The 14,517-nt window shown below is 51.7% G+C and overlaps 1 protein-coding gene across 4 annotated transcripts in view; it reads left to right on the forward strand.

The window, feature by feature from the left end:
* CIITA (class II major histocompatibility complex transactivator) overlaps positions 1-14,517 on the forward strand; it is a 55,734-nt gene that overhangs the window by 6,235 nt on the left and 34,982 nt on the right. Inside the window, exon 1 of one of the 4 annotated variants that reach the window (XM_040230379.1) lies at positions 4,695-4,864. The exons of 2 other annotated variants lie outside the window; for them this stretch is intronic. In XM_040230379.1, the coding sequence (XP_040086313.1) occupies positions 4,813-4,864 (52 nt within the window). In that variant the 5' untranslated portion in view covers positions 4,695-4,812. Of the gene's footprint in view, positions 1-4,694; positions 4,865-6,267; positions 6,542-14,517 lie in introns of those variants that run through there. One more of the 4 variants, XM_040230389.1, reaches the window with a different exon arrangement.

Raw genomic sequence — 14,517 nt, forward strand, 5'->3', positions numbered from 1 at the left:
GCTGGCCTCAGGTTTGTGGGTGGAGGCGCAGTGGTGCTCTTGGGGCGAGCCTTTTCAGAGGCCGTGGGACTCCCCTGCCATGGCTTTACATCTTTCTGTTGCCTTTGGCTTTCCTTCATTGTTCTGTCGCTCTGTGTTTTCACAGCGTGGTAGTTTTGCCCATGAGAACTCTGTTCTAGGAAACACAGAACAAAGCCTCCTTCTAGGATGTTGCCTGATCTATTGGAAAGGGAGGGACATACCTCAGATTGCTAAGCTCTTCCTGTCACTTCCTTCCCAATTTGGTCCTTAGGATGAGAGTCACCTGAGCCAAGACACAGAGAGGAGGAAGGCTGCACCGTCCCTTCTTTCTACCCCTTTTTCCTCCCCAAACCCGTTCCTGCTCTGACCCCTGGTAGGCGAGTCTCCGCTGACTCCTGGAAGGAGATGTGTTGGCAAGGACCACTTGGTTTTCACCTTGAGTGGCTTCCCAGCCAGTCAGACTTCCTTCACCTTCACCCACATGAGCCGCAGAAGCAGAAACACCTGCAACCGGAAGTTGGCAAGTCCCCATGGGTTTTCCCGGGGTTGACCAGGGGCCTGTGCTATGCTCGGCTCGGCTCCCCGTCTGGCACCTGACTCAGCCAGGGACTGTTTTGTTCTTTGTTCCCTTGAGCAGCTCACCTGTGTCCTTACATCCAATTATTGGTCTCTTCCGCTGCCTGCTCTCAAACTTACCCGGTCTACCCAACTGCCTACTGTGAGTGCTCAGTTGCTTCAGTCTTGTCTGACTCTTTGCAACCCTCTGGACTGTCAGGCTCCTCTGTCCACGGGATTCTCCAGGCAAGAATACTGGAGTGAGTTGCCATGCCCTCCTCCTGGGAGTCTTCCCAACCCAGGGACCAAACCCTCTTGTAAGCAGGTGGGTTCCTTACCACCAGCGCTACCCGGGAAGCCCCAACCATACTACAATCTACTAATCAATTGATCAACTTACATCTACTATCTAAGTCTATCGGCTTATCAATATTTCATTTCTCTGACTGCCCAAATATTTATGTATCAGTCAATTCACCCACCTTCTTACCAACTAATCCACTTGTACATTTACCCACGAACAGGCCTATGTTCTCAGATACCTTCCGACCTGTCTAATTTGACTTGATGTTGTTCAGTCGCTAAGTTCTGTCCAACTCTTTGTGACCCATGGACTGTAGCACGCCAGGCTTCACTACCTCCCTGAGTTTGCTCAAACTCATGTCCATCCAGCAGTGATGCCATCCAACCATCTCATCCTCTGTTGTCCCCTTCTCCTCCTGCCTTCAGTCTTTCCCAGCATCAGGGTCTTTTCTAATGAGTTGGTTCTTTGTATCAGGCGGCCAAAGGATTAGAGCTTCAGCTTCAACATCAGTCCTTCCAAATCAGAATTGATTTCCTTTAGGATTGACTGGTTTGATCTAATTTGCCTACATATTAGTTTTTTTCTCTCTACTCCCCCGCCTCTTGTCTGATCTCTCTTCCTTGCTTTCTCACCTCCTTACTTCCCTCTCCCTTAAGCATTTATTTAGCATCTGCTAGAAATGAGGCAGGTCACCAACAAGGGTGAGAAAAGATACTTACAACTTAGTACAGGAGAACTCTCCATCCATTTAGAGGTTGTCTGCCTTAATCAAATTTAAACACCAACCATTCACTCAACCAATCTTGGCGTTCTTTTCAAAAAGAAAGTCAAACACATTAAGACAGACATTAAGGACTTTATGACTTCGTCAGAGGCAGCGGGGGCCATACTCACGAAATAGGAAGTTCATGATGTATTGCCAAATCCATGGTTGCAAGTTTGCTAAAAAGAGGAAAGCAGAAGGTTATTGTTAGCTGGAAGGCTGACAACAGCGGGCGGGCCTTGAAGGATGACTAAAATGCAGTCTGACAGGAGGAGGCAGGAGGGTGGTCCTATGAGGGGTGGGATGGGGACTCTGCTTGAGCAGAGATAAGCTGAAACTCCAATACTTTGGCCACCTCATGCGAAGAGTTGACTCATTAGAAAAGACACTGATGCTGGGAGGGATTGAGGACAGGAGGAGAAGGGGACGACAGAGGATGAGATGGCTGGATGGCATCACCGACTCAATGGACACGAGTTTGAGTGAACTCCAGGAGTTGGTGATGGACAAGGAGGCCTGGCGTGCTGCGATTCATGGGGTCAGAAAGAGTCAGACACGACTGAGTGACTGAACTGAGCTGAACTGAACTGAAGCAGGTAGGACTGAGCGAGATCTGTTTGGAGAGATTGCCGCAGGGGATGGCAAGCTCTCTGGGATGCTAATCCTACCTGCAAGATCAAGTCGCCTCATCTCCTCTCCTCTGCTTGGCTGGGGACCCCAGACTGGTACCTTGAACAGGGCTTCTGCCTGTAGCTTTGTCATGCTGAATTCTGACTTGAGACAAAGAAATTCGGGTGCCTGGGGCAAGTACTGAGAGGGCTCCCCTGGTCAAGCTGGAATTGGTTTTATCCTGGGCTCAAGAGAATGAGTGGTCACTGCCTCTGGGGGAGTTTTGAAGAGGAGCTTCAGCAGGAATGCTAGATGATCTAATAGGGAGAGATCCTGTCGTCGGCTTAACCCTTCGGCCCCTTCCTAGGCCTGTCCACTCAGTCCTGGAGGCTTGTCACTTCACCTCAGTGCCGCATCTCCTCATCTCCACTGCCTCTGCTAGAATTCGGACCCCCCTCAGCACCTGGCAAAGCTCCGTGGCACTCCTCTCCTGGCTCCGTACTCGAGGCTCTCCTGGTGCCAATCGATGGCATCTGCCATCAGTCAAAACACAGGCTGGCACGGGTCACCCTCCCGGCTCAGAAACCTGTGCGGACACAGGCGTGATCAGCTTCAGGTCTTATAGAGCATGGGTCTGGGGTGGGGGCGGGTGAAGAAGGACACAGAGAGACCAGGTGGCAGGTAGTCCAGGTGAGAAATGACAGCATCCATACAGGCGCACACCAGGCCCAGGGGACTCTCATTCCAAGCTTGGCCCGGCCACGAAGCTGGTCAGAGCTGCCGTAGCCACAGCCCTCAGGGCTGGCTCCCTCTGAGGACAGAAGGTGTCCTCATGGAATGGCCAGGTGTGCCAGGCCATGGGAAGCTGAAACTTCTTGGGATGTCTAATACTCATCGTGTCTGTTTTATTAGCCTAACAGAACAAGACTGTTTCACACTGACTCTCAGCAGGCTCACGTGTCTGCCTACTTCCCCTCCTGGAACTTCTGAAAGCAGAAACTGCCTCGAAAATAATCACTATACAAATATACACATCATTGCCCTTGCTTCATACACAGAGAAACTGAGGCCCACACAACGGAAGTGATGGGTCCGAGGTGACCCATCGGCTAGCAACCGTGCGGTTTGGACCACAGGGCTGCAAATTCCCAATTCAGCGTTCTTTCCATAAAAATGCTTGAGGCACCGAAGTCATTGTTTCCAAAACGTCATTCATTTCGGTACCAACCTCATAATTGTTCTGTACCCTCTGCACTACTGTTGGGCTTCCCACGTGGTGCTAGCGGTGAAGAACACACCTGCCAACGGGCAGGAGACATAAGCGACGCATGTTCGATCCTGGGGTCAGGAAGATCCCCTGGAGGAGGGCAGGGCAACCCACTCCAGTCTTCTTGCCTGGAGAATCCCATGGACAGAGGAGCCTGGGGGGCTACAGTCCATGGGGTCGCACAGAGTTGGACATGACTGAAGCGACTTAGCACACACACACACTACTATTAGCTTGAGAGGTTTGAGTTTTTCGGTTGTTTTCAAACTACTCGCATTTTTCATTCAATTTTATTTCCCAAGGAAAGTTTATGTCCAACATAAATGAAAAAGAATGCCACACACAGAAGGTAACTATGAAACAGGAGGGCAGAGTATTGTCATCGCATTCTGGCCAGACACTGCTGTCTACTGACGGCTTGCAGCTGGGGGGCTGCTCTCTGGGAGATGGGTTGATAATGCATTAGAAGAGGCATTAAAAGTTCATTAGCCCCCAAACTGAGACTTTCTTCTGGAGGCTTCCAGAAGCCTGGGCAGAACCTTGAAAAGGCACTAACTTTCTCCTGTGACAGTCTCTCTGCTGCATTTATCTGGTACCCCAAACTATGTGTGTCTAAGTATATTATATTTGGGGTAACACATTCTAATATGTAATTTATATTTTAATCCAATGTCTTAGAATAAGAATAATGAGTGGAGGACTCTTTCTCTGGGGAAATTCAGGGCAGTTTGTTGTGTGGGTGGGGTGGGGGATGCCAATGGAATACAGGGAGTCTGCAGAACTCAGCAGGGGCTTTCAGCTTGTCTTCAGGCATCTGTGAGGCTCTAGCCCTAGCCCCACTCTACAGAAGACAGCATATATTGGCAACTGGCACCAGCGTGGTTCCACCGTTGTCAACACCGTTTCAGAATGTCAGTGTGTTGAAGACACTCCAACAGTCAACTCACTATCTTTCCTGGTCATCACCCCATTTGGTACACAACAAGGAACCGAAATTAACATCAGGCACAGGGAGTGTTTAAGGGAGCGTGGGCAAATTAGAGCATGCCTAGTAAGAGAAATCTGGCAGCGCTGATCACCTGGTAAGGCGAGAATTTTCTGCTGGTCCCTTACTTGCTTCTTTTGCATGTTTGCTTAGTCTTGGCGGGCTCCTGACCAGGTATAGGGAGACTGGCCAGAGATGAGGCTGCCTGCTCCTGAATTGGGCACCTGAAGACATCGCTGGGCAGGCTGAGGGCACCAGGAGGGGCTGCCAGAGTCCGGAAGTTGCTGCCTCCCTGTGTTTCCCACACCATGCGTTGCCTGGCTCGACGCCCTGCCGGGTCCTACTTGCCAGAGCCCCAAGGTAAAAAGGCGGGTGGGGGATGTTGGGGCTGAGAACATCTCTTAATTTAGGGTGACGTCCAGCCATCCCAAATAAACGGAGACACTGCTCTGAACTAGGTGGGTGAGGATGGTGGGAGGGGGCCTTTGGCCTGCTGGGGCTTTTGGAAGAAGAGAGGTGGTTTGCCATGTCCTTCCACTGAGGGACCTGCAGTTTCACTCAGGTGTCTGGAATGTAAGAGGACTTGATCAGCCTGAAGGGTACTAGAGGGCTGACTTCCAGGGGGCGTGTCGTTAGCTCTCAGTGTTGATGGCCAGGCTCTGCCAACCGCAAGGTCCTCTCTCTTCCAGGTAAACACTGAGGGGTGCCCTTGAAGGGTGGAACCCCTGCCAGACCCACCCCATCCCCAGGAAGCAGGGACACCAAAGCCAGAGTCAGCCCATTAGTCTAGACGATGAGCCTGGTGGGCAGTAGCCAGGCACCTGGCCCAATGCTACCCTCTCCCCCATTTCCAACTGGCTCTTTGTGGAATAAGTGGGGGACAGGGGACAGATGGTGAGAGACAACAAAGTACAGACATCTGGTATCAGCTCTGAAAGCAGCACGCAGGTTTGAACCCCAGCTGCGCTGCCTGGCTGGCTGTCAAGTGACACAGGGTCCCCAGCCTACACTGAGTCTGGGCTGTTTTCTGGGCTGTTAAATGGGATTGGGGGAAACTTTTATTCCAAGACCAAGGTGAGCAATCCAAGGTTCTAGCACAGCACCCAGTTTATTTTAATATCTGAAGATCCACACAGGAACCCAATATTATTGGTGTTGCCTTTGTTGTGTGGTTGAGAGTATGAGGCATCTTTGGTCAGACGCTGCTGAAATAAATGCCCGGCTTCCTCTGAACCTGCAGACTGATGACGTTTGCTGGCTCTGATGGTAGCCGCGGGAGCTTGGGCAGGGAGAGTTTTCTAAGGAGAGAGAGAGGTCAGAAGTTACCTTGAAGGCTCCCCTCTCAATTCCAGATGAGGAAATCCAAGCCTGGGAAGGGAAGTGACCTCTCCAAGGCCTCAGGGTGGAGGAGCGGGGGTGCAGGACCTGTGGAAGAAGAAGGGAGGGAAGAAAGCTGTCAGGAGGTGTGTGGTGGTGATGGGGTGGGGAATCAAGGTTGCCGGGGCTGAGTTTACCTGAGGGATTTTCTCCGCCTCCCAGGGCAGCCGGCTTCTCCGGAGTGAGTGGCTGAGCTAGCAAGTGCCTGTGCCTGGCAGGGATGGCTTGTCAGTTTCAAGGTGGGGGCTGAAGTGGAGAGAAAGGGAAGGCCAGCTTCCTGCTAATTAGGGCTTGTGTTTCAAATGCCTAAGGGCAGGCTACCTCCAGGCAAGCGAGCACTGGCTATTTTTAGGGGCTGATTGGAGCTCCAGTGGGTGGCAGACTAGGCGCTTCTGAGAAAGCACGTGGTGGGTGCAGCAGGGGGCGGCTTGGGAGTCTGCTTACTCCCCAGCTTGGGTGGCTCAAGCCCTGTGGGGCAGAGAGAAAGTGAAAGAGAAAAAAAAAAAAAAAAGGCAACCACAGCGGGGGGCGGGGGCCCCCCGAAGGGGTGGAAGGGAGGTGGCCCGGCAACTGCCAGTCCCCGCCCTGGTTCAACCCCAGAGCTGGCAGGAGGGAGAAGCAGAAGGCAGCGCTCGCAGGAGTCCCGGGAAACAGCGGCAGGTAACCCAAGGCCCCTCTGCTGCCCCCGAGGTGGGGCTGGGAATAGAGTTCAGAGACTGGTAGCTACTTGCCCGTGGTCACACAGCAAGGCTGGAAGCCGGGGGACTGTAAACGTGCAGAGTGAACACCCAGAAAACCCCTCGTCTCCAGCATCCCTGGAAGGATTCCACGCAGGAAATGGGAGTGGAGACCCCGGAGCTGGGCTGCTTTGCCCAGCTTACTGTGGCCCAGGAGCGGCGGCGGGGAGAGCCGGCGGGAAGGGCAGCGTCTGCAGAGACACGGGGACGAGAAGAGGCGCGCAGAGCAGGCTAGCGGCGCGGCCAGACGCTGGGTAGCCACACTGGCTGAGCGTACTGGAATCTGAAGATGCTCGCGGGGGCGCGCGGAGGGAATCACAGGCTTCCCTTCCACCCTGAGACCTAGGACCCGGGCTGCATTTGTCTGAGCCTCAGTTTCCCTCTTGAGTCACTTTCCCACTCTGACTCTGGAATCTGGGTACCCGGTCCTATTAGTGGGGTCCCCAGTGCTGGGGGGTAGCGGGGGTCTATGAGGAGACCTTTAACCAGCGATTTGGAGGGATCCTCACTTCTCTTTTAGCATCCTCGGGGGCAGGGGCATTCCCGGACTGTGCTTGATCGTTGGCATCTATGGCAAGTTGGTGTCCTAAGCCATGTCTTCTAAGGCGAGAAACTAAGGGAAACTAATCCCCCAAGAGAGGGATTGGGGCGGGGCTCCCACCACGCCTAGCTCTGTCTGGGACCCTTAATACCGGCGGTTTGCCCTTGTGTCCGGCAGCCTCTCTCTCCACCCTAGGTGACACATGGAAGGCGATTGAAGTGCCCCACCTCCAGTTGCAGCCAGGTGTTCCTAAATTTGGCAAAAAGTCTTACACTGATATGCCTCTCCGCTCTCCCCGTCCCCGCTCCTCCCAAAGAAATGCCATTCCCAGCCAGTCAGAAGGCTAAAGAAATTAGTGCTTCTTGCTTGAGGGCCGGTGGAGATGAAGGAAGAGAAGATGAGACCCCAGAAACCCACTTTCTAAATCCCAGTCTGCCTTAGGCAAGGACCTGGTCTCCAAGGTCCCAGAATATGGAGGGAAGGGTCCTCAAAGACAACTGAGCCAGGGGCTCGAGGCTTCCCACACGTGGGAATCACCCGCCGGAGGAGGGCGGAGCGGGCCAGCCGGGGAAGAGGTTTAGGGGGCGGGTTCCTAGGCCACGCCCCCAGATCCCATTGGCTGGGGCTGCCAATAGCAGGTGAACCGGCTATGGGTATGTGTGTGTGGGTGGGTGGGGGGGGGGGGGGGGGGTGGGGGTGTGTGTGTGTCTCCTATCTCAGTGGGTATGTGTGTGGGTGTCTGTGTGTGGGGGGGGTGTCTCCTATCTCAGGGGTCCAGGGGTCATATGGTGTGTGTGGTGTGTGTGTGTGTGTGTGTGGTGTGTGTGTGTGTCTCCTGTCTCAGGGGTCCAGAGGTCACACATATGTTGAAAGGCACTGATGTGGTCCAACCGCTGTACTTTCTCCATGTTACAAACCTCTAGGGACTTCCCAAGGAGTTTTGTCAAAGACCCCGTGGCCAAGTAGTTAGCAGATTCAGAATCTGAATCCAGGTCCTCTGAGAGCCCATCCAGTACCTGGGCAAAGGCGTGAGCCTCCACAAATGCAGGGCGCAGCCTGGATAGTCAGAGGGAGGCTTTTTGATACAGCAAAATCTGATGGCAGGGACCTGGCATCTAGTACCTTGAGAAGAATAGAATCAGAAAGTTAGCACAGGGGCCCTGCTCCAAGGCCAGGGGTCAGTCTTGGGTGATCGGGTGGCCTGAGGAAGAGGGTGAAGCTCACAGACTTGGATTTCAGACTTGGCATCAGTCCCCCTGGGTAAGTGACTTCCTCTTCCAAGAAGTATCTACAAGATGGATAAGATATAAGTGCTTTCCTGATGATTTCCTGCCTTGCACAAGAGCACTTTGAATACACATGTGCCTGGTGTAACCCTCACAGATTCTAGCAGAATTGTATAGAGAGATCTGAGCGGTCATCATGAGCTCACACCCCCTGTGTCTCCACAGGCTTTGACACATACGTGATCCATTGTTGTTTACTCACTAAGTCATGTCCGACTCTTTTGCGACCCCATGGACTGTAGCCCACCAGGCTCCTCTGTCCCTGGGATTTCCCAGTCAAGAATACTGGAGTGGGTTGCCATTTCCTTCTCCAGGGGATCTTCCCAGCTTGGGGATCAAACCTGTGTCTCCTGTATTGGCAGGCAGATTCTTTACCGCTGAACCACCAGGGAATCCGCAGGTGATCCGTGGTCCAAAGACAATTCTCAAGAGAGATCTTGACTGACACTGGTTCTCAAAGGAAAGACATCGGAGCTTTTCTGTTTCTCTTTTAATCCTCCTTTTTTGTGAGTAGGCACGTTGCTGTGCTGTGCTTAGTTGCTCAGTCGTGTCCGATTCTTTGTGATCCCATGGACTATAGCCTGACAGGCTCCTCTGTCCATGGGGATTCTCCAGGCAAGAATACTGGAGTGGGTTGCCATGTCCTCCTCCAGGGGATCTTCCCAACCCAGGTCTCCTGCATTGCAGGTGGATTCTTTACCATCTGAGACACCAGGGAAGCCTAAGTAGGCGTGTTAGCAGCAGTCTAATACTAATGTAACAAAGTGGAAGGACAGCTGACATTAATTTGATAGCGTTTTGTTTTCAATGGCAAGTGAGATAGTGGTTTTGCTTTTTGTTTTTCATGCAAGATAGCGATAGAAAGTTTTCTTCTTTTTTAAACATAAAATTTACCAAGAAAATCATTTTGAAGTGTACGGTTCAGTGGCATAAAGCGCATTCATAATGTTGTGCCGCCATCACCACCATCCATCTCCCAAACTTTTTCATGGGCCAAACTGAAACTCTGTCCCCGTTAAGCTCTAACTCCCCATTCTCCCCTTGCCCCCAGCCCCTGGTAACCACCCTTCTATGTTTTTTAAAATAAATATTTATTTGTCCGTGTTGAGTCTTAGTTGTGGCACGCAGGGAATGCAGAACATGGAGTCTCTAGTTGCGGCATACAGGCTCCAAAGCACTCGAATTCCATAGTTGATGCCCATGGGCTTAGTTTCTTTGTATGTCAGATCTTAGTTCCTCAACCAGGGATTGAACCTGTACCCCTTGCCTTGCAAGGTGGATTCTTAACCACTGGACTGCTAGGCAAGTCCCCACCGTTCTACTTTTTGTTTCTATGAATTCGACTACTCCAGGTGCTTCATATAAGTGGAATTATATTAATACAATGTTTGTTATTTTATGTCCGGCTTTTTTCACTTAGCATAACATCTTGAAGTTTCAACCCTGTTGTAGCATGTGTCAGAACTTCATTCCTTGTTCTGGCTGCATACTGTTCCAGTGTGTGGCCATTTTCCTTACCCATTCATCTGTCAATGGACACTTGAGTTGTTTCCATGTTTTGTCTTTTGTGAATAGTGCTGCTGCAAACTTTTGCATGCACCTGTCCATTTACATTGCTACTGTCAATTCCAGAAACTTTTCTTTTAAAATAAATGTTTGGGATTTTTTTATGTTGATTTAAGGAAAATGCTTAGGTAAATTATACAACAGGTGGTATGCAGATATGACCAAAAAATTGTAAAGGAGGCAGGTGAATGCTTGAAGTTTGGGAGACTTTGGGTTAGTAGAAAGACCTAGTAACTCTTGTAACAATCTAGGCTGGGAGGGGGGTGGGGTACTAGGTCAAGGGGCTGTGCTGAGGAAATTTGGAAGGAAATATGTAGGAATTGGGGACCAATCTGATTCCAGGGTTTCCAGCTGGAAAGAAGTAGAAAGGTTATAGAAATGCAGTTTGGAAGTTCCCCATGAAGGAAGGAAAAGCCATAGAGCCATGTAGACTGAAAGGCAAGTGTAAACTGAGCAAGTGTAAACTCGGGCTGCCTTGGAAATAAAGCCTATCTTAGATTTCAGTCACTGCCAGGCAAGGGTGTGTGTCTTGGGGGAAGGAGTGCCCAAGGGTGGTGCTCTTTAAAAATATAGATTTCTAGACCCCACCCCAGATTCTGTGGATGAGATGTGGGCTGCTGTGTGTCTAGCACCCCCTTCAGGCGATTTCGATTCACAGCCCAGCTTGCTAGCTGTCGTCAGAGACTGGCAGCCAGGGTTGGTGAGTAATGTATTTCTCTTGGAGTCTCCAACACCCAGCAAAGCATCTGCTGCTGGCTTAGGTGCCATGTTGGGCTTCCCAGGTGGCACTAGTGGTAAAGAACCCACTGGCCAATGCAGGAGATGTAAGAGGCGCGGGTTTGATCTCTGGGTCGGGAAGATTCCCTGGAGGAGGGCATAGCAACTCACTCCAGTATCCTTGCCTGGAGAATCCCCTGGACAGAGGAGACTGGCAGGGCTACAGTCCACAGGGTCTCAAAGAGTCGGACACGACTAAAGCGACTTAGCACGCACACATGTAGGTCAAGTTGGGGGTTAGGACTGGAGTTGGGAGCCTAGCTTTGCTTATTGCAGCCACGGGGCTATTCATTCCCCTCCCCGCCCCAGCACCGGGCTCAGATTTTCTTCCAGGAACAACTTGTTGGACTCCTTTTCGGGTCACTGACTGTAGCTGGGAAGGTTGGGGCATGCAGAGGAAAGGCCACGCGGAGGTGGGGGAGGCTGGTATTCTGGACAAGCATGGAGTCCCCCTCCTGCCCTGGCTGTAGCTCTCAAGCTTTCTCCTCCTTCCCACTTTCCCTCCCCCTGCCCCAGGCCTCTCAACCCCAGTAACAGTGCCATATACAGGCGCACACATCAGCAGAGCTTGTCTTGTTCGAGTTCCAAGATTTTCCAAGTTGTGATGAAGTGGATGTCCTCCAGGGTGTCCAGAAAAGATAGGTGGCTTGCTTAAGCATTCAGAGGTAGGCTCTGTGGAGTCTTTTGGGAGATTTCCAAGCCCTACATGGGGAAAAGCAGAACCAAGTTGTCTCATGGGGATGAGACAGGAGTTCGATCCCTGGGTGGGGAAGATCCCCTGGAGGAGGGCATGGCAACCCACTCCAGCATTCTTGCCTGGAGAATCCCACGGACAGAGGAGCCTGGTGGGCTATAGTCCATGGGGTCGCAAAGAGTCGGACCTGACCGAAGCGACTGAGCATGCACGCACGTTCTTATTTACTAGACGAAGCCACTGGGGACCAGAGAGGGAAAGGGGCTTGCCTAGGGTCACGGAGTCTGTCAGATGCAGAGCAGGGCCCAGATCTCAGTCATGACTCCCTGTGTGGATCCTGTCTCTCTAGGCTGTGGTCAACACGGCAGTCTCCATGGCTGCACCAGCTCACTTCCTCTGCGCTCCCTCCAACTGCTGAGAAGTGCTGTTGCCAGGAACGGAGCCAATCTTGCTTCCACTTCCAGCATTCTTGCTCCGAGACCCCTGTATCCTGGCACAGGCTGGTCTCGGCGCAGAGAGGCTAGGGTGGGGGTTGGGGCTTCAGCCTCTAGAGCCACCAAGATCCTTGAGGAGGGTGAGGTGGGTCCAGTAGAGAATAGCTCTTTAGCTCTTAGTGCCCTGTGTTCTCCAGACAGCTTATTTCCTAATCCTTTTCCAGCCAGAGCTGGCACCAGAGCTAAGGGAACACACCCAACACCCAGACACCACAACCCCCAGGCTTCCTGCTCCTTCCTTTATGGAACTGGCCAGTTTGGGCATTCAGGGCCAGTCCCCTCCAAGCCTTTCTATTGGAAGACACCTTCCTGTGCATCCTGCCCCTATGGGGCAGGACAGAATCCAGTCCTGCCTCTCCCAGTCACCCATCCATCCCAAGCCATCATCTTTCCAGCAGATCAGAGAGAGAAGAGACCTTAGAAGGCCTCCAAGCCAACTCAAATGCCTGAGGGGTCATCACTGTGCCAAATAGGACCCAGCAGAATGCAATGGGAAGTAATGGGGACTCTGGCAACAATTAATTGTGTACTCTCTATGGAGACATTGAGGCACACATATACATGCACATGTCCCTGGTGGCTTAGTGGTAAAGAATTTGCCTGCCAAGCAGGAGACACGGGTTCCAGCCCTGGTCCGGAAAGATCCCTGGAGCAAGAAATGGCTACCTACTCCAGTATTCTTGCCTGGAGAATCCCATGGACAGAGGTGCTTGGTGGGTTACAGTCTACAGGATCACAAAGAGCTGGACACAACTTAGTGACTGAACAATCACAGCAACAACACACATAGACACACAAATTGTCTTAGGAAACAAAACACCTAGGTCCATAGGCCTAACTTACCCTACATTTAAAAAAAAATTGTGTATTTATTTGGCTGCTCCGGGTCTTGGTTACAGCATGTGGGATCTTCAACCTTTGTTACAGTATGCAGGCTTTTTTAGATGCAGCTTGTGGGGTCCAGTTCCCTGACCAGGGATCGAACCTAGGCCCCCAGCCTTGGCAGCATGGAGTCTTAGCCACTGGACCACCAGGAAAATCCCTCACCCTTCATTTTGAGTCCATACTCCAAGCCAAGCCCCCTTTGGCACAGAGAAGCCTGCAGTTTCAGTCAGGCACAAAATCCAACCAATTACAGGATTTCCAGACCTCTCCTTGTCTGGCCTGTTGGCTGCTAGAACATGCTCACACAATGTGCACGCACACACACGTGCACGTGCACGCACACACACACACACACACACACACACACACACACATGCCTTCCAATCTCCCTGCCTGGAGGAGAAGTGACAAGAACCCTCAGCTGCCTTCCAGCCCCACTGTCCCTCAGCACGGCTACCATGTACCTTAGTTTCGGCTCTGTCTCTTGTGACCCCGTCAAGCCCCTCCGGGAAGTGAAAGTCTTGACACCAGCAGTTTCTGGAAGTCTTCTCTGTCTCATTTTCCTGGTTGCCCATGCTGGACCAGCACTGGGGGCCAGAGGGCTGTGGCTTCCTCCTCTACCGACGATGCCCACTTTTCCCTGTTCATCTCCAAGTCCTTCACTTTCTCATCTCCTCTCCCAGGACTGGGGGCTCCTGGGCCCATCCACCCATCCCTGGCAGTCTACAGGGTGGCAAGAGTGCAATTTCCTTCCTTTATTTGAACATCTATGGGTATCAGGCCCTGTCTGGTGAGCCACAGACATACCTCACCCCAGGTAGCTTCTGTCATCTTCGGTTTTGTTTTGTTTCTCTTAAACTTCAGGATCCTTTTCCAGTCTTGAGTTAACTTCACATCTCACTTTGCAGTACAGTCTGATCTTTAGTCCACTTGAGGCATCTGTCTTATTTAACTTCCCTTTTCCCCGTTACTCTTTCCTCTTTCTGGACACCCACTCTAATGCACTCGAGGTGTATCCTTTTGTTGGAGTGTGTTCTAAAATACGTGTTGCTCTTGTTTTTCTGCACCTGTATGTCACTCTGCACATCTAGAAGAACTACTCTGCTTCGTACGTTTCCACTCTGTACTGTGTTATTAAGATCCGCCTCCATGTGCCTTTGGACTGTGGCTTCTAATCACAGCATCATCCCCTGCAGATTGCAGCAGCTACTTGGTACCATCCTTCCCCTAGCAACGGACACCCAGGTGGCCTCCAACCCCTGGTCACCGCAAACCGTACCGGCAGTGGGTAACTTCTGATGGGTGTCCTCATGGAGTTGTGCGGGTGTTTCTTTGGTATATATCCAAGAACTGAATCGCTGAATTGTAGGATCTCTGCACCCTTAGGTATTTTAGGGGGTGCCAGGTTGCTCTGCAGGTGGCTCCGCAAACATCCAATCCCACCAACCCCTTGGCATTGTTCAGTTTTCTAGTTTTGTCACTTGTATGGTGGCAAGTGACACCTTGCTGCTTCCATATTGGAGTTTACATCTTAGTAGTACTTCTTGGATATGTCACTTTAGGCAAGTCATAGCTGCCTAATGAGGGCTTCCCCAGGGCTCATCAGTAAAGAATCTTCCTGCAGTGCAGGAACCACAGAAGACGTGGGTTCGGTCC

This window comes from Oryx dammah, unplaced genomic scaffold (assembly GCF_014754425.2).
Source record: "Oryx dammah isolate SB20612 unplaced genomic scaffold, SCBI_Odam_1.1 HiC_scaffold_2, whole genome shotgun sequence".
Classification (NCBI taxonomy): Eukaryota; Metazoa; Chordata; class Mammalia; order Artiodactyla; family Bovidae; genus Oryx; species Oryx dammah.